We start from the raw sequence: 21001 nt of genomic DNA on the forward strand, positions 1-21001 counted from the left end.
TCCGAATTAACGACTTTTGACTGTATTTCTTTTTTTAATAAACTGGCATTAATGACTTCCCTGTATAGGAAAATATTACGTCACGTATTTTTCATTATAAACAATGTCCAGTCTTTGAATGTAAATCACTTATCTTCAGAAAAAATCAGAGTATATCATTATCGTGGTGAATATCAATCATACTGAAATTACTTTTTAGTTTCTTTTACTTTCATGAAGATTTTAGAGTGTCAGAATTTGCCACCTGCTGGTCACAGTATAGTCATACTCCAAAATATCAATAAGAATGATTCTGTTATAAAGCTAATAACATTTTAATACTAATTGCTAGTTCTTCAGCATTTTAATCTTATTTAAGAGAGGAATGCCATTCCTTGGACTAGATTCTTCATCTGTAAATCATAAAAGTATATGCTTTTATTTTATCCTTTTTCATAAAATTGGAAAACACTCATCTTTATCAGCTTTGAAAAATTATAAGTCACTGCAAATGACAATTCCCCCCCCCTCTCATATCGGTTTTCACTTGCCAAGGCAGCCATTTGTACAGCTTTAAGGTAACATAAGTCTTCCACTAGCTTTTATCTTGCTTTGCACAGAAACCTTATGAATTGTTCTTCCAAATTAATTCTGTCATCAGTTGAAGATTAGTATTCCTGACTACATTTGAGGGCCTGTCATTGCATGGTTTGTTTTCAGTGGTGATTTCCTGATTCCTTTAACTTCAATCAGTCTATGCATCATTTATCTGTGCTCATTGCTGTTGTCAGTGATATCATCTCTGGAAAGATTCTCTGTCTAGTGTCTTGTGGATGTTTTGAGTCTGTAGAATTTTTAAAATCAGGAATTTAATGATGGCATATTATTTATGCTTTTATATTCATTATTTATTTGCAGCGAAGAAAGCTGTTACACATTTCTATATACTCCAACATTATGTAGAATATGTTAGATCTAGACAGTTCATATAAAATTGGCTGATTTTCGCATCACTTTCAGTAAAACTTATATTTAACAAGATGATTGAGAAAACATTGATTATACATGCAGCCATTTCATTTATAGAAATCTGTTTTTAATAAGGCATGTAGAGTCAGATCATAAAATTAAATTTGCTGAAATATTATACAAAGAATAAATTAGTGGTGTTGTAGAGACTGATGTGTGATAAAGTACAAGTTTTAAGCCATTTCAAACACTTAATAAGGAAAGGTTGATTAAACCTAAAAGCGAACAGTTTCCTCCATAGGAATAGAAAATTTACCATGATATACCAAAATGCTAATTTCCCCAATTTAAATACAAATACTGTGTAGAAATGGTAATTTTACTGTGGGGGTAGTGCTGGTCTGTGCGTGTAGTCATGTCAGAATATGAATCATGTAATACATCTAACCTATTATTGAGTAGCTCAAAAAAGTAGCTTTCTTAGTAAAAATCATAATTTAGTTCTTTTGAAAATTATGTAAAAGGGAATTTGTGGCTTTTAATGTTTTTGTTTAAAAACACAACTACAATAAATCCCTGTTAGCATGAATCTCAAGGGGCCGAGAAATCAAGATTTCATATTAATTGGAGACTCAGATTTTATTTTTGGAGTAATGTTTATCTACACATTAACCATTTACAGTATGGTAAACACCCAACTATCTCACATTCAATTAATCCGAAAGCTCAAGTAACCGGGATATTTTAGAATTTTAGAAGAATATTTCCTTCTGAAAAATTTAGTAAATGAGAGATTTAAACTACCATTGAGCTCATAATACTATTGACATTTGTACCTTGTTGCCAAACAGTGTAATTTAATAATGGATAAGTTTGTAATAATGGTATGCTTGATGTCACAGCACAATCATAAAAGGCTCGTTTTGGTTTAAGATAAACACAGTTAATTCGTATAAAGGAGGCTCTGAGTTCTGTCTCGCATTAAAAAAAAAAAAAAAAAAAAAAAAAAAAAAAAAAAAAGATTCATGTTGGGGACAGCAGAAAATGGAGTATTTTCAAAGTTACAAGATCCGAAGATAAAAAAAAAAGAACTGGAAAGAAGAATGGACTTTAAAAACTTTATCTGGTTAACAATAGCAATGTTATATGAAAAATTATAAGAAGCAATTTAAGTTTTTTATCTTCTATATCTGTAATTTGTATCTCTTTATTATCTAATTAAATGAAGAATGATTTGTTCATTTAAACTTCTGCTGGAATGATTGGCAACATCTTTGCCAAATTTTACGCTCTGCGGTATTCCATAATCGAATCAGATGTTTCACTTGAAGCATATGAAATGCATCAGTCTCTAAGACCTTCTCATAACTGCAAAAGCTTTGATCCAAAAGCTGAAGATGACTTGTTGCATTTGGGGAGAAAAATTGATCCTTTACATTGGTTAAGATCATGTATGTTATGGGCTGCACACCTGCCTAATAGCACAAGAACACACCTTTTCTGAGCCACTATTGAACTATTAAAATAAAGAAGCCACGTATAAAATGATGAGCTGCCAATCCAAGCTTCCTTATGGTGAGAGTAGATGTAAGATAAAGAACTGTTTATGTTCATAAAACAGTGTGGTTTTTTGGACTTACTGATCACCCAAGGATGGTGTTTATCACTGCTGACATTACACACTAGGACAGCTTCTAAACTTTGTTTATTGTGTGCCCAACTGTGGCATTTTTCATTTTTATTCTCAGGGTATGACATGGGAAAAAATTGTTAATAAAATCTGTATTGTAGACATCACATTAGGCATACTTTACTCTCATTTGGTCATATTCTTGCAACCAGTTATTTGCTCCTTTTTCATCAACTTTATTTGCTTCACCACAAATCACTAATTATAAAGTTGAGTGTCTGTTTTGGAAACAATATGGCCAATTAACGGAACAAAGAAATCGTGAATGTCTAAATTTTTTTGGAATCTTGTCTGCTTTTGATTGAATTAGAGGTCTATTTAAAGGTTCATTAGAAGCATGCATATGATAGAGCCATTCTTAAAGTAAAGTTTCAACATCTTCATACCTAGCATTGTGAAGTCACTTAGAGTTGTTCCTGGAACATGATGCAGTAGCATTAAATTTTTTTAACATCTTTAAGTATTGTGGAGAAGGTAGATATGGCACTTAATTGTACTTTACTTCAGTGCACCACAGTCTTCATCATCTAGGATTTTTAGTATTATTTACAGATCTATGCCAATCTTCTGCCTCTTGGCCATGAATCACTCTCTTCCAGCTTGCAGTTTAATGTTAGTTGTCATGTCCTGAAAACTACCAGAGTGCCATCTGCAGGTCTGTAGGCATGTTGATGTTTACTGAAAATTCATATATAACTAAACTGTAGTCCAACCAATCTGTGTAAATATTTTATTGTAAATATAATTCATTTAAATTTTAACTGGGATTGTCGAGCAATGTTACTCATGCTGTCTGTTTTTTAAAGATTACAGTGTATTCTGTGAGGTTTTCAATTTAACGAGACAGAACATTTCTGAATACAGCCCTAGCTGGAAAACAACAGGAAAAAGATATCAAAATCTTTGAAAGTTCGTGTTAAATCATAAAATCAATGCAAGTGAATAAAAAACAGTTCATAATTCTCGCTAACTGAAATTCACATTAACTAATAAAACTTCTTATAAGATCATATACGTTGTTGCTGGGACCAAAATTTTATTCACATAAACTGAGTTTTTCCTTAAGCGAGTTAATGTTAGAGGGGATTTACTGTAAAAATGTTTTTTAAATTTATCTTTTGTAATCAAAAGCAAAAAAATGCATTATATGCTAAGTTTATTTTTCATCGTAAAGTATGAATATAGCATATGTAGTTTTATTGGATGTAGCGTAAAGGAAAGTAAGTGTATTTTTTTATTACATTTTGATGACACATATTTGGTTTGGGCATACAGTGTCTTCAATTGTGAAGTTGATTAATAATTAGTAAAACATTAAATTTATTATGTAATGGTGATTTCTTTTTGTTGTTACTAAATAGGAATTCATATAGACATAGTTATAGTAAAGTGTGCTTGAACATTTTCACAGATGATGTGTTTTGAGACTTTGGAACTTCTGAAATGAAGTTAGGCATGCAATAAAAATGCATTAAATGGTGCTATTTAGTTTAAATATTGTGAAATAATGTTTTAGACTAGATTATTTTATTGAAGCAAAGCATTTGAGGACTGTATGTGTAGGGATATGAATATCTTCACCTACACAGGAACTTTGTAAGGAAAATGTTTATGTTTTGTTTCATTCATGTATTCATGTTTTGTTTCATATGGCAGAGACCTTGTTTAAGCAGTGCATTCAATCTTCAGGATGAGTTGGATGTGTTCCATGTCTTTAGCCACTTTGCACTCATAATACTTTAAAGGAATTTCGGATGCAATATGTATTTAATATCATTAAGTTTTCAGAATCTGTAATAATGTTTTTCTTTGCTTATTTGATTATCATATTGAGCGAAACATTTTTTGTTAGCAGCATGTGAAAATTAGCATTTTTGAACTATTAATTTTTTACTATTATGTGCTTACAATCCTTCAGTAATAAAATAATTATTTCTTAAATTATTTAAAGTTAGTGTATTATTAACAGTATGGCAAGAAGTATATATTATTTGTAAGTAAAACTGTAGCTGCTGTAAATGTAAAAATAACGAGTGTCTTTCCCCTTCATTATTTGTAAATCGGAACATAATGTTAAGACTTGTAGTTAAAATAATTACATTATATAAAACTATGATTTTGTCTTTTATATGCTTAAACTTTTCCTGATATGAGTGAAAAAAATTATTTCTATATCCCTATTTCATAAGGAAAAATATATTAATTTACATTATTATTACTTCTGTATTATGCTGGAATTATTTTATGAATTGAGATGAAAACAGAAATAAATTATATATCTAATAGATTTAACTGCTTTATTTTTTAAACAATCATTTTAAACAAATAATGAATTAAAAGCAGAATATAATACAAAAATAATTTTGGGATTGAGAATACTAGTCTGATCAAGTAAGCAAAATTTAACTATCATATTGTCACTGTAATATGTATGTATGCCAAGAAAATGTATCTGTAAGATAAAGACATTTTGAAATAAGAAGAGTAGATAGTATTCAGTTAACATAAAAACTGATGAAATGTAATTCTTCAAAAACTGTCTTAAATTAATTTTAAAATAAGCACAGAAAAAGTCTTTTTCTTTTCTTTATTTAAGATTATTTCTTTCAGTATTACAGTCCTTAAAAATTGTAATAAAATGTATTAAACATGTTACTTTCTCTCTCTCTGTAGATGTGAAGATGTCAATAACCAGACAAAAGATCTTAGGCTTATATAGAGAATTATTAAAATATGGAAAGAATTTGAAGTATACTGATAAAGCATATTTTTTAAACCGTGTGAAAACAGAATTTAATGAACATAAGAATCTTCAAAGTACAGAAGAAATAAATTTTCAGTTTAAAGTATGTGGAGGATTTTTTTTTTTTTTTTTTAAAGAATTATATACTTAGTTTAGAGTCAATAAATTTGTGGACCTTAACACTGATGACATAGTCAAGGTATTTATTAATAATTATCTTATTAAGTTATGAAGAAAACACATAAGATATCTTCATAACTGAAATTTAATATTCACTTTATTTTTGGCTGATCAGTTATGCAAATTTTTATCCAAACTATCCCTATCTTCCATGAAATCTATATGGCAGTGAATGGCTTCTTTTCTGAGTTGCTGACTTATCTAACTTTTGACAAAGTTTGATTCTTTCACTCTGCTCATACTGTGACATGATTGATTTAACTACGACTCCTGATAACATACTAGAATAAATCAAACATTAGTACAGTTATAGACTAATGGCTTGTAAATAACCAATAAACATGTGGTTGCACATGCATGTAAACTGAATTTTGAGATACAATGAGTAATGTTGTTACTCAGCTGTCATGAAATTATTGACTCTAATACACGTAAAAACTTATGTAATAAATAATAAATATTTATAATAAATGTATTCATTGCATAAATACATTTCAAACAGAATTTTTTGAATGACATATAGTAGTGGCAAATATTTGGTCATTGGTGATTTAGCAAATATATTTTAATTTCATTAAATTTCTTACCTTCTAAAATGTATAGTTCAGTGTTTTTTATAGTAGATATCATTAAGCGTGGTCATGACAGCTAAGTTAAATAACCTAATTTTTTTCTTCTTTCCCCCTTCCCTCCCACAAAGGGGGAAAATATCTTTAGGAGAAAAAAATGAAGTTCTGGCTAAACTTTAATTATTTCTATAAATCATTTTAATTATAGATAGATGTGTAAAAGTATTATTTAAATAGTAAAATGTACTATTTTTATTGTTACTTATTTATGTTATTTATAAATATTTGTCTGAATTCGGAAGAAAAACAAGAATGTAAAGAAATGAGAAGCATCATGTCATTAAATTATCACAGTAACAGGTGGGCATTTGTAAGATGCAGGTTCAATATGCATACATCATCATTTTTAAAGGACTTACATCTGACTCTCTCGGCAATGCATGCACTCGTAAACACAAATACACAAATAATAAATCATCATTACCTCAGGAAATTTTTAGAAAGTTCTCCAATGCCTGAGGCCAACATTTTATAATTTGGATCAAAGCCCCAAAGCACAAGGGAAGCAAACAGGCTGTCATTAGCCAAGGAGGCAGCGCAGGGAATCAATGCCATGAAAATAAGCATTCCCTGGCCAGCTTCTTACCTGAAACTAAAACTACAAATCACAACTGAAGAATTCTGGCAACAATGGTGTCACGCTGCAAATACAGGCAGTATAGAATTTACAACCTCTTCCCCAAAGTTGACTCTCTTCCCATCCATTTCTCCAGACATATCACGTGGTTTATCATGGGGCACGGCCTCTTTCCCATGTGCCTCTATGCAAGAAATCTCTCCTCATCAGACTCCTGTGCATGTAGTGAAAAGAGTCACCCCGAACATTATCTATTTTCTTTCCTGTTTACAGATTCCCTTCATCTAAAGAAGCCGAATTTAAAAGAGGATTTATTCCTTCTAAGATATGCAGCCTAGAACAAGCACCTGAGGAATAAAATTACGAAGGTTATTGAATCTTTGGCTGCTAGAAGTCGAGAGCTATGTAGTGTAAATTAGCTTTCAAAGAAATGCTCCAGCAACAGCGAAGCAAAGTAATTAAAAGCAGATATAATGTATACGGGTGTACCTTTACAGGAAAGAAATAAGCACTGCAAACCATATGAAGCACAATATAGGACACTCACATGTAGGGTAAGGAGCTACTACCTATTTATTTAGGGTAAGTAATAGATGACCCCCCTACATTTTTATGTAACATAAGGTAACATCACCTGAAAAGTGAACACATATAATACATTGCCAGCACTGAGTTGGTAAAGTATTAACAATGTAATTTATCATGAAATGTAATTCTTGTAAACTAATTATTATAAAAACACACGAAATTGCACTCAATGAACTGACTAAAATACGTTGGCAATTTATCAGCATATTTATGCAGAAATATCTAAATGAACGTAGTATGCATAACTATGCAGATGAAGCTATTTTTTTCTTCTGTTTTCAAACTTATTTATTTATGTCCTTTTTATTATTATTTTATATTCTTTTCTAATTTTGACTGCTGATTGTAAATAATGATGTAAACAAGTCATAATTGTAAACATGATCTATAAACTAGAAATAAGTTGATTCTGGACACAGTAATTTTTAATGTCACGATCAATCTTTACATGTGAATAACAATGTACCACTAAATATACTGAAAATCAGTTATCTCAAAAACATACATAACAGCTCATTATGAATCATCAAAATTGAGTTGCTAAAATTTCAGCACAACTATACAACACTACTTAAATGTAAGCTTTGTAAACAATTTTATAGTTGTAACTTAATTCTGATATTAAACACATGTGAACGGATCATGTTTTCAAAAATGATTTGTAACATGGCAACATCTCGTCTGTTTCTACTGCAAAATATTAATGTCCTAAAACATGATGCCTGTACCCTCTACAATAGATAACATCTTGAAACATGCATCTGTAGGACTATGCATATTGCAATGTATATCATGTATACTTGATCCCTTTTACTTGAGCTAATTTAATGCTGAAAGGTAGGAGGGTTGTTGATGCTGCCAGCAGTGGCAGAACTTTTAGAACAGGCTAACTGCATATATATTTTCATAGTTTTCTGAATGTGTAATATAGAAACAATGCATTTTCTCTTAGAGAGCCTTTTATGATGATGGCGTACTTTTATTGAGAGTCCTTGAAGTCTTTGGCTGCAATTAATAATCAGTCAACAGCCAAATCAAAATCTGATTCATTTATGGCATGGAGATAATTAAATATAAATCATTTTGAAATTTTAGACTAAAAAAACAAGCATCTAAGATTTTAATTTAGGGCTCATTCATGGAAATATTAGATTTCATGGTAAAAGAGATGCATTCTAGCTTTAAGAATTAGCAAAATTCAGCCTTTGGTTAGCATTAATTTCAGTGTAAGGGTATTTCAAAAGATAAAGTGACACTTTCTCTGATAAATGCGGTGCCAATATTTTGCATGTTTTGCCAGTATTTTGCATGCAATTACTCTGATCTCATACAGAAATTTAATGGTTTTTCTCATAGAAAAATTCCATAATTTGAAATATAAAAGTTTATTATTTGTTTTCTTTATAAAATATGTAATTAAGCAAAATTCACTTAAGTAAGATTTTACTATATATATATATATTCTTCAAAAACTGAACTTGGAATTAAAAATTCATTTGATATAATTAGTTTTTTTTTTTTTATTATCATGACATATTTTTACAATTCATTTGCTATAATTCATTTCAAGTATAAAATTTTATTACTTTGCCTGTTTTTACATCTTTATGTTTGATTGCTTTTATATCAGATATGATTAGCAAAATGCATAATTGTATTCTCTAATTAATATATTAAACAAGGGGGCTGACTTTCTTCACATTAAATTAAATTACTGCCATCAACAACTTGATAAACAGCTTTTGTGATTTTCAGGTTCATTAAACTTCTAGGATGTTTGATTTCCTGTAAATATTCCTTTTTTTGGAATAGCTATTTCTTGAAAATTTTATTATATACAGATAACCGTGACAATTTTTCATGCACTACTAAACTTCCTTATTTATCACAATGCACAGAAACCTAAAATAACCTTAAAAATAACCTTGGTTGTCCCTCCTCTTGTCTCTTGCTTCCTCCTGTGTGCTATTCAAGCATTTCTTTATTATGTTTTTTATGTCCCCCTGTTTTATATCTGATGAATCAGAGTAACTGCCAGAAGCTTTCTGTTCAATCCATTAAATCTATGAAATAATACAACATTTTGTATTTTTTTACTCAACACATATTAAATATTTCTTTGGCATGAATATATCTGGTTGTAACAAAAGTTTTCTGCCAAAACGTTCTTAAAAAAAATTAGGAAAAAAAAAAAAAAAAAAAAAACCACCCACGAAAGCAGTACCTTTAGTATGGGTAGTAATCACCATGCAAATCTATGATTTTTTGCCAACGTTTTGATAGTTTTTCAAAGCCTTTGACCCCGAAATTAAGTGGCCACAAGTCCCAAAACAGATCAACCTGTGAAAAAAAGGTAGAAGTCCAAAGGAGCGATGTCGGGGCTATATGGTGGGTGGGGCAAAAGATCCCACTCGAGTCCGTACAGAGGCCAGTCAGTAAATCGTGATAGCAATGTCAGTACGGAATAGCACCTCACTGTACACCTTACTGTCAAGGGTTTTACGTTTTTTTAGATACTCTTTGTAGATAATATCACAGCAATTCCACCAGATACAAAGCATGATCATTTTGTTAGTCAAATTACGCTTTGCGATGCTGCTAATGGACACTGACTAACCCCCTTTTTGGCCTGTGCTGCTGAAATAAATCCACTTTTCATCACAAGTGATGATTTGGTCCAGAATTTTGTCCTTGTGTTGATATTTAAGCAGATTACTGCAGGCCCGAATACATCTGTACTTATTTGCTATAGTCAGCTCATGTGGCACCTAGCCATTGAACTTGTACGTCAAGTTTAAACAATACATAATGTGACTAATGGACAAGGCACTAATGCCAAACTCTTTAGCAAGCTTTCAGGTGATTGCATACTGATCTTCTTCCACAAATTCTCACAGGTGAGCCTGATTAACATCAGTATGCCGGCTAGAGCACTCTGCTTCTTGAATGTCATAGTCCTTGTTCTTGAACTTTTGGAACCAAACCTGCATAGTGTCATATGATACAACATTAGTACCTAAAGCTGTACACATGATTTGGTGATATGCTGTAGCTGATTTTTTGCAACAAAAATGGAATTAAATGATAATTCTAATCTGGTAGTGTGATGGTTCTATTTCAGACACTTTAATGATAATATTTTTTACAGATTACACAATACAGTGTTCTAAAGCAAGTCTCTTTCTTTCAAATGCCAAAAATCATTTGACAAAAATTAAACATGCCAACGTGAACTGTTTCTGCAGAAGATATTTGCGATGTTAAGAAATGTTTTTTTTTTTTTTAAACCCGATATAATAATGTGAAAGCATTATGGCATATACTTTGTCAAATCACACACAGAGAGACAGAAAAGATACGAGCATTTTGATATTGTATAATGGAAAATTTTAATGTTTTGAATTATTTGCAAATGCAGGAATGTTAAGCATATTTTACTTATTTAATATTAGGAGATTATATTCAATCTGTTTCAAATTCAAAAATATGTATTTTATTTTTACTTTTATCACCAATTAAAACTAGAAAGCTCATTGCTCAATAGTTATTTTTATGTTTGATTCTGTTTATTTGAATATTGATTAATTTTTTATGACACTGAAAGCTAAGCAAAGGCAAGTAATGATACTGACAATAAGCAAAAAATAAGAATAAATTATATATTTCCTAATTTTTACTAATTTTCAAGCAAATTTGTGAATTATTTAAGTCTTTTTCTTATAAAAGTTTGCAAAAATTATTTCATTCTTATCCACTCTATTCCTTTGTGTTTTTGCCCCATTCATTGGTTTGGATCCCAATGAATGGGACAATGAAATAAAAGAAAGAAACTGACTCATATTCACAATACGCAAAGGGAAAATCACAAAATCGTAAGGCACTCACCCCATTCATTGGGATCCAAACCAATGAATGGGGTGAGAGCCTTACGATTTTGTGATTTTCCCATTGCATATTGTGAATATGAGTCAGTTTCTTTCAGAATGTTCTTTATCTTCTTAAGCAGATAGCCCTCTTTCTTTATCATAAGTAGTTAAACAACCCGTACATTTTAAAGGTTAAATATCGAAACACTGTGATTCTGCTTAATTTGAGGGGGTATACTTGAAGTTCAGTTACTTCTTTTAATGGTATTTACTAATTTATGTATTTCTTACATTCACAATGATGTCCTAATAACAGAATATTAATTTTTTGTTATTCCATTGCATTAGAAATTGAGCTTAGATTAAAATATCTTATACAAAGAAATTTAAAGGTAAGGAAAAAAATATTAAGCTTGCTTGAAAGAAATTTTCTATTCTCATCATATAAAATGCATTCAAAGGTCATATTAAATTGAAATTTATTTTCATTGCATTATACTTTGCAATCATATTATTTCAATAAATATTATATTAAAAATAGTTTAAAATTTTGTGGTAAAAGCTATCGTGAAATTTTTGCTGATAGTTTCAAGTTTGTTGGTAGATTTATTTTGTTTATTCTCATATTAAGGAGTGGCAGTATTGTAAGGATTTTTAGTACTTATCTCAATGATTTTTTTATGTGTAATGTGCATAATTGATATTATTTCTATATATGCTTATTTTATTTTATTTTTAGAGAGGAAAAAATTTCTTAAAGAATAAAAGATTGCTTTGAAGATAATAACATATTCTTATGACTTTTCTTTTAAAACTACCAATGAACATCACAAAATCTCCACTTTCTGTGTTTTTAAATACTTTTAAATACAGAAGTACCATAGATTATTCAAAATTTCCTGTTTTAAATGAAAAGGAGATAGATGAACAGTTCATTCAAGGACATGGCCCTGGAGGTTCAAATGTAAACAAATCTTCAAATTGTGTTCTTTTGAAACATATACCTACAGGTGAGTTTGAGTTTAGGAATAAGGTATTATTGTTTTAATTCTAGCTTGTTATTGTACAAGATCTATTCAAAAAGTATCCTCTTGTAGCTCGGGGGGGGGATTACCCATCTGAGATTATCAAATCCGTGTTCCTTTTCAAAATGTACTCTGGGAATGCACATACTTTTTCAAATAATATCTTTTTTCTGGAAGCTCTGCTGAAAAATGGAGTACAGGTTGGCCATTGCGTTTTGCAATTTGTTTTCTCTGAACTCAAATGTAGTCTCTTCCAGAGTTATTTTAACCATTAAAAAAAGCTTGATTAAAGGAAATGTATTTTCTTTTCATATAGAACATATTTAAAAGTCTCATTTAAATATATTGTATTATGTATGCCCAACTTGGAATCGCATCAAGGAATAGTTGGAAGTTTTGTTTCAGCATTAATTAATTATTTCTTTAATTCTGCAGTAAGTGATGTTCCCTTGCACCATGTGTACCTTTTATTTACGTAATTTATAATAAGAATTGTTTGGTTTACACCTTCGAATTACTAGCCTAAAGCTTCATTACTGAACTCTCTGTGTAATCATAGAAGATTCAAACTTTTCTGAAGAGCCTGAAGTGGCCGTTGATGCTGTCAATTTATAACATAGTGTCCCTCCCATATGAAATGCAGCATCACATAGTAATTACTTATCAGTAACAGTAATAATTAATATCAGTACTACATTAATACTATAATAACAGGAATGATCATAGAATTGTAAATGAAAATTCTATGATTATTCAGTTTTGAAACTATCCTATTATATCAGCAGATAGTCTTCTGAAAATTCCATTACAGAAAGTTGTACCAATCTTTTCATTTTACACTATACATTCATATCTTACCATTGCTTCTGTATACAGCTCCGTAATCCTACCTAAGTTCCCACCTTATTATCTCTTATTAAAATTACATCATTCATTTTTAATGTCTGTTGTGATGTTTGCAGATTTTTAATGTTTATAAAATATTCCAAAAAATGAAGAATGAAACGTGACTTAATTCTTCTGTGTAACTGTATACAAATTTGATTGTCTGTTATTGAGTTTATCACTGTTTCTATCTCTGTTAAAATAGTTCTCAGTTCTTCATTAAAGAGAGATGGATTCTTAATTATTTTCTTAAGGTTCTTTTATATTTTATCACTATATATATTCATAGAAGCTACCCTACCATGCTTCCCTTTCAGTGATGAATTTCCAGTGAATTCCAGCTTTCCCAAAAAATTCACTAACTTCATGGTGGTTAATTTTTTTTCCCATATTTTCTTTCTAACAGCTATCCTGTTAGATACAAATGGTTTTCAGTCTCTTGCTATTTCATTTTCCAGCATGATATAATGGAAGAGTAAGTCCAAAGTAAAGTATTGCTTACTTTGAATACATACATTCAAATTTTCTTTATTAGTATGCATTTATCTAATATCTGCATTTTAAAAATAATTGTTATCACTGTCTATTATTTTAATTAAAGGTATATTCTCTATACTCCATTTCATTCTTTAAAAAATGTCTCCTCCTCTTTTTTTTCCTCTTTGGCATTATGAAATTTGTTAAATTCTAAAGGCTAAGAATTCAAAGAATTGGTAATTTTAAAATTAGAAAAAGTAATATTCCATAAATGCTTAACTTAGTGTCAAGGAAAGTTAAAGCATGTATTTCAATGTTAATGTGGTTGTAAATTCTTAATGATATTATGTCTTTTGAATATTTGCATAATGTCAGATTCGGCAACATAATCATATAGCTTTCTATCTCTAATTCTTTTTTACCAAGGTGAAATTCTAATATCTCAATTGCTTTTTTATAGTTTTTTGGAGTAAGTGATAGTCCTGCAGTGGAGGTATCAATATCATCTACAAAATATATTTTCTCAAAATCATTTAGAGATTCATTATTTTGAATTGGGTCCAAGAATTTGGCCATTTGTGCAAGCCACCATCAAATTTTTCATTGACGGAATTTAGAAGTTTAACTTGAAGAATTCAAAGCTACAGACATGTTCTTTTCTAACTGACTTGCATATGAAATAGCCTCTTCTATTACTTTATTTAATGTTAACAAATCTTGTTTTTTATGCATTAATACTGAAAACAATTCTATCATTTCAAAGCAATAATGGTTAGTTGTTTCTAATTTCTTAACAGTGTTTGTGAGAGCTGTTCTAACTGCCATGCACTTCTTTTTCTATAGTCTACCCATGATCATTGAAGAAATTTCACTTATCTCTCTTTCTTATTTCCTATCTGCCAATGTCCTAGTATTATGGGTGTTCTTGCACAAAAGTGCTATAACATTATTTTGACATGGATTTCGTATTCCTTTAACACTGGATTTTCAATACCACTAATTAACATTACTGCATTTTCAATATACCACTAATTAACAGTGGGTAGTCATTTTGCCTGCAGTTTAATTAATGGAAAATATCTGACATCATACAGTTTTTTTAAAAAATAAAATATGTTATAATTTAGTTTATTAAATTTATCTTGCTACAAGGTTAAAATTTTTATTTCATAGAATTACATGGTAACAATTTCTCTTTTACAGCATAAATCATTAATATTAATGTTTAAAATTTTATGCATGACAGACTGTGACAACATAATTCTTTTATTCCATAATATTTTTATTAATTCAAAGAAGTAAAGTAATTTTCCTATTAGTAGCAATATTTCTTCCAGTGTTTTAAAAAGGCTCAACCAACCTGTAAACAGCATCTTCGGCAACAATATCTTCAACTCATCTGCTTTCATCCTTTCGCAAATAAAGATATTCATTTAGGAAGTATTTTGTTTTTACATCCATTTAAGGCTAACATTTTATACTGAATAAAGTGGCATCTTTATTCAGTATTTTATGCTGATTTTTTCGTATTTATTATTGTACAAACAATTGTTTATCAGTTGTAATATTTTTTCCTGCTTTGTAATATAATACATAAACAATTCTTCACAAAGGTAACCCATTCCTCTGAAACAGGTGCAAATGGATAATTTTAAAATCTTTGCTTTAAATTGCCTTTGTCTTAATCTTTACTGTGCTAAAAAGTTTACTTCAAGTCAAAGTGCAAATATTTCATTATGTCCAAGAATCTGTCTCTAAGCATTTTTACACTAAAGAATTTTGGGGTTCAGGATTTGGATCATAAACTCAAACAAAAAGTCTTTTAACAACCTTAGTGCCACAAGCATATAATAGAGCAATAAAAGCTTCCAGCTCATCGAGTGTGTTCCAGTTTAGATTTACAGACTTTTGATATGACTCAGCTTCAATGCATTATTGTGTGTGATGCAATATATTTTCTTTGATAAAAAGTCTCCTTGCATTACTTGATCACTTTTAATTAATTATTTTTCACTTAGCAGAAGGTCACCTGCTTCTGACAAAAACATTTTAAAGAGGAAGTCTTCCAAGTAAATTTGTAGAAGTAATTTCCTTTCTCTATGTGGTAGGAACATTTGCTATTTCTTCATTTTGAAAACATGTAATTTGCCTTCATTTTGTTATTGGACTATAGTTTGTTCCACACTTTTGTTGTCTTTTTTTGGAGCACGAATACTTCTTTATTCTAATAACAATCTTTGTGTTGTGACTACTGGGCCGTTGACAAAAGCTTGTCGAACTTTCTTGTTTCTATCATTCTATAATTTGGCAAATTCCTAACAATGTTTGTTAGTTAAGCATTTAGCAGAAACTAGGACCAAACCCATTAGTGACTCGGTTGTCTCATTGGCAAGAACGTTTTCAGCAATGGGTATTGATATTATACCTGAAAGGAGAGGGAAAGAAAATGCATACACAATCATGCCTTATTTAGGCATTAAATCTAATCCGTTGGTTTCAAATTAGCAATTAGCTTTCCCTAACCATCATATTTTCCATAATAGAATTTTGCAGTAAATGGAAATCTGACTATTCATTATAATACTTTAGTTGCAGGCAGACTTTGAATGACTGATACTTACTTTAAGGGGAGGAAAATTCATGCATGCGTACGAAATTGCTCACTGAAAGCCACTGCAGATAATAAGCTTGGAAATCTGACTATTCATTATAATACTTTAGTGGCAGGCAGACTTTGAATGACTGATACTTACTTTAAGGGGAGGAAAATTCATGCATGCGTATGAAATTGCTCACTGAAGGCCACTGCAGATAGCAGAGAAAAATTGGCTCTGGTACTTTTTAATAGATCTTGTATTTATAATGTCATGTTTTGTTCCAGTCTATGTTCTTTGTTGTTATTCATGAAATATTTATTTTTTTATATTATTCATTAAATACCTTTGTTTACTTATTTTTCGTAGAATCGTATAGCTTGGATTTTGGTATGTGTTAAAAATTTTAAAATTGCTGTCTTTCCTTATTATCCTCTTTTTGTGATTTAGATGTAAGTTAGAAACAGCAAGGGAGGGAAAAATCAAAGTTTACTAGAGTTGAATATGTAAATATGGAAATTAATTCTACTATATTTATGAAATATTTCTTTTCTGTTTACAGAATGGTCAGACACTTGCCGCTTGATATATTTGTTCAGAATGGCTGCACCCATTCATTATTTGTTTAGCCCTGCCATCATCAAGAGCATTTTCTAGGGTGCACCACAGATGATGTTTAATTACATCTATGAAAATTAGGGGCAGGACACATACAAACAACCAAACCTTACATTGGGTTTGAACCTACATCTTGAAGTTCAGATCAGCAGTCAGCCCTGCTAATGCCTAAACTGTTCAAGGTGACATTTAGCCAGAATTTAATCTAAATTCTGTCTACTAATATACACATTATTTATTTAAGGTTGATTATTAGCACGACATTCACAATTAATTAGTTATTTAACATATGACGTTCACATATCCATATTAAACTAAAGGGCCAGGTCCCCCCTCCCCAAGAAGCCATTAAACTCTTGTAGAGCATGTTTTCAAAAGAAGTAAAAGATTATTTTATTTAATGGTTTTAAATTTTAAACAAGATTAACTGAAGTGTTATAAATATGCTAGAGGACTAAAACTTGTAGTATAAGATTTAGTTTGCAAAATAGATGTATTTGTTTCTATTAAAAACTTTCACGTATTTGATTTTCTAAAAAATATGCATGAAATTTTATTTTATAACTACTAAATTTTTGCATTTCATAGGTATAGTAGTCAAATGCCATGAATCAAGGCTTTTGCAAAGAAATCAAGAAATTGCAAGAGAAATGCTTTGTAGAAAATTAGATGAATTTTTAAATGGAGATATGAGTGTTTCAGCCCAAAAAAAACACATTGAAAAACAGAAATTTTTAACAAAACAGAAGAAGAATGAAAAATTGAGAGAGTTAAAAAAGAAATTTTCAAGTAGTAATGTTGAAGAATAATTTATGTAGTTAAAAAGATATTATCCTTTTGTAATAAACACTATCATTATACATTTTATTTGGTACATTTGCTTTAAGAAAGCTGAACATAAGCTTGAAAAATATAAAACATACTTTTTAATTAATTATAATTCAAATGTGAGAGAAAAATAGAATATGCAGATTTATAGGGGAAAAAGAGAGATTATGTTTGGGGGTGAAGTTGCAATATAATTTTTAAAGAGAATTTTCAACAAGTTGTTGGAATATATGAAAGCTGCTTATTTAGAGTGAAATTTCAGACATGCTGTAAATCAAGCTAAAACTGTAACAAGTGTGATAAGCCTAGCTAGCTAATAAATAAGATTCAACATAGTTTATTTTAATGTAAGTATTTTGTTAGTCTTTTTAATTTAAATTAATTATCTAACATTTGCAAGTTTAATTTCTGTCATATACATTAAACATAGTGAGCCAATAACTTAACATTTTTTATATAATAAAGGATAGGTTAAGGAAAGTAATTTTGTTATTGAGGTTAGGCATACAAAGAAAAACTTGAAGGGGGGGGGGAAACGAAATTATGATCCAAGTGAAATATTAATTTAATTAACAGAATACATTTGGATATACTGCAATTATATTACCTATAAGATTACATTTTCAAAGCTTAAATTTTTAATTCCATGCTAGATCATATTACAGAAATAATAAATTTAGTTTGATTTGAATTAGAACTGGTAATGCCTGTTAAATGTAATTACAATAATGATTTATATGGCTTAAATTTTATTATGTAACAAAATCTTACAGGTATGGAGGAGTACAGGTTTTAGTAGAAATAAAAACATTGAATATCTGTTCATTTTTAAAGAATCCTTTATTGAAAAATTACTTCATTTAATACAATATAAATTCGTTAATTCTAGGTATCTCCTTTGCAACATTTTGGTAGATTTTTAAAAGGAATTTTGAGATATTGAGAAACTTTTATACTTCCCCTCCTTGAAAATTATAAAAGCAAATATATAAAAATGCATTGTATCGTTGTTCTGCACTGAAACAAACTCTTTTCCCTCCCATAACTGTCTTGTAATATATGGTGGTTGGTGGAGACTGACAGTAAAAAATATACCTAGGTTCAAATCCTGGATAAGGTACAGATTTTTTGTTCGTAGTCATGTAGTAAGGGCACTCGAAATCTGTTGATCTGAAAGTCCTCTTGAGAGGTTGTTAGTAGGATACAAAATCCTTGGATTTCCACCTTGGTATGCTGTTGGTCAGTATGTGATAAAGCCAATTTGGATGCCATTTTTCACTCATACATCAGTCACAAGAGAAATAAAGAATTGTATTAAAACATTACTTAATTTGAGTATTAATTTTGTGGAATAAAAAAAAAATCAGATATAGATATTAAGCTGTTCGGACAGTCTGCATTTTACATAAATTATAAAAAATTCTGCCTTTGCATTTTTTTTTAAATCAAAAAATCCACTTACCTATGAAAATAAAATATGTTGTTTTCTTCTAAAAACATCCAATGCTATGAAGTTAGTAATATAGATTTCATTCTACATTGCCTCTCCTTTTCATATGTGAGTAATATCTTGTTAAAATCATGTTGTGTTTATCTAAAACAGCTATCCAATTTTCAAAAAATTTACAAACAGTAGGGAAGAAAACAGTTTGAATAAAGTGTTGCAATCTAAAATTCTATATGATGAAAAAATTCTTCCATGTAATCTTTATAGTTTTAAGTTTAATGTTTCCGCTGACATTTTGAATATCTTCTACTGTGTCATTTAAAGTGTACATTAAAGATGTATTATGCAGTCTTAATAATAATGCCATCATTACATAATAATAACTTAGTTATTACCAGTCCTTACAAATAAACGTTAGAACACAAGTAAAAATATTTAATATTTTTACAAATTTATATAGAAATTATAATAACCAAGTAAAAATATTTAATATTTTTACTTGGTTATTATAATTTCTATTTCTACTTCATAAGGTAATGTGTTAATTGGTGCATATTTAGACACATGGCAGTGTGTCAGCCAAGTTCGGAACAGATGGAAAAGAAAACAGCGAGACACTGGCTATGTGTATTATGTGTATCTTATCTTACACGAACCATTTTGATGCCCCCATTACTAAAAAACTATTAGACCTAGAAACTTGCAATTTTGTAGGTCTAATAGAGCTTCCTTGAACACCTAGAGTCTCAAATCTACACTTATAGTTATGGAATTATTAAGGTCTGAAAAGTGTCATTTTTATTATTCACTGAATGACTGACTGATTCATAAACCTGGACCACTCCTAAATTACTTAGATACTTGAAATTTGGCATCAGGGTAGATCATTAAGCATAATGAAAGGAAAAAATATAAAACTTCAAAAAACTGCATTATTATCAAGTTTTAAACCAAATAATACTCGTAACAAGCATTTGACATAACCAATAAAGGGCATTCCACCGATCACCAGTTTTCGCACCACTTGGATACTAATCAACTTTGCCAAAAGTGAATAATAAAAACCTGTTTATAGTAGATGAAATAATAGCAGAGAGGTAGAGTGCAGGACCAGATCTTTTTTGGTATTGGTTCGGGTCTAACTACAGAGATAAACTAACAGCAATATTACGAAAAGGATGTAAACAACTTTCAAATGATAAAAGCATTGCCATTCAGTAACTTAAATTTAAGTAATGAAACTGATGCCAGATGCAAATAAAGCTATAGAAAATTTGAAAAAAAAAAAAAAAAAGAGGAAACTTGAGTCTATACTATAGAAAAAGGTTTGATCATTTATATTGTTTAATAATTAAAAATAGCTAAAATTGTTTACATATTTATGTCCCTTTAAAAATTTAAAAACTACATTATTATCAAGATTAAACCAAATAATACTCATGGGGAATGTTGAAAATTTAATAATTATTGTTTACAATCAATCAATCAAAGCTACAATCGGTTAACTTTTCAAAAATTAATGATATAACAGCAACATAAATGTGAAAAAGGGGCCAAGTTTGGGAGAAGCGATGTTCGGTGTCACTGACAAAAGAGTTGAGATCTAACAGATGGCAAGTTCCATATCAGTTCCTTTAATTATAGCTGTAGGAATGTACAATGTTCTTCATTTCATTAAAAAAAAAAAAAAAAAAAAAAAAAAAACAATTTATTACTTTTTTTGATATCAAATTTCTAACTTGGCAAGATAATTTCCAATTGGCAAAGTCAAATTTTTTTAGTGTAATTTATTGACAATTAAAACTTGCCAAGTTAGAAATCCAATATCAAAGAAAGTAAAAATTGTTTTTAAAATGAATTGAAGAATGTTGTACATTCCTACAGCTATGATTAAAGGAACTGGCTA

At 29.7% G+C, this 21001-nt stretch overlaps 1 protein-coding gene across 1 annotated transcript in view; it reads left to right on the forward strand.

Moving 5' to 3' along the window:
- The window catches only part of LOC118188250 (mitochondrial ribosome and complex I assembly factor AltMIEF1), a 32936-nt gene extending 20747 nt beyond the window's left edge, over window positions 1-12189 (forward strand). Inside the window, exons 2-3 of the mRNA XM_085818445.1 lie at window positions 5312-5484; window positions 11961-12189. Coding sequence (XP_085674571.1) covers window positions 5312-5484; window positions 11961-11999 — 212 coding nt within the window. The 3' untranslated portion in view covers window positions 12000-12189. The remainder of the gene's footprint in view (window positions 1-5311; window positions 5485-11960) is intronic.
- Window positions 12190-21001: the final 8812 nt, after the last annotated feature.

The sequence above is a fragment of the Stegodyphus dumicola genome, chromosome 6 (genome assembly GCF_044657685.1).
Source record: "Stegodyphus dumicola isolate Sdum_Otavi_A_Nest chromosome 6, ASM4465768v1".
NCBI classification, from domain to species: domain Eukaryota; kingdom Metazoa; phylum Arthropoda; class Arachnida; order Araneae; family Eresidae; genus Stegodyphus; species Stegodyphus dumicola.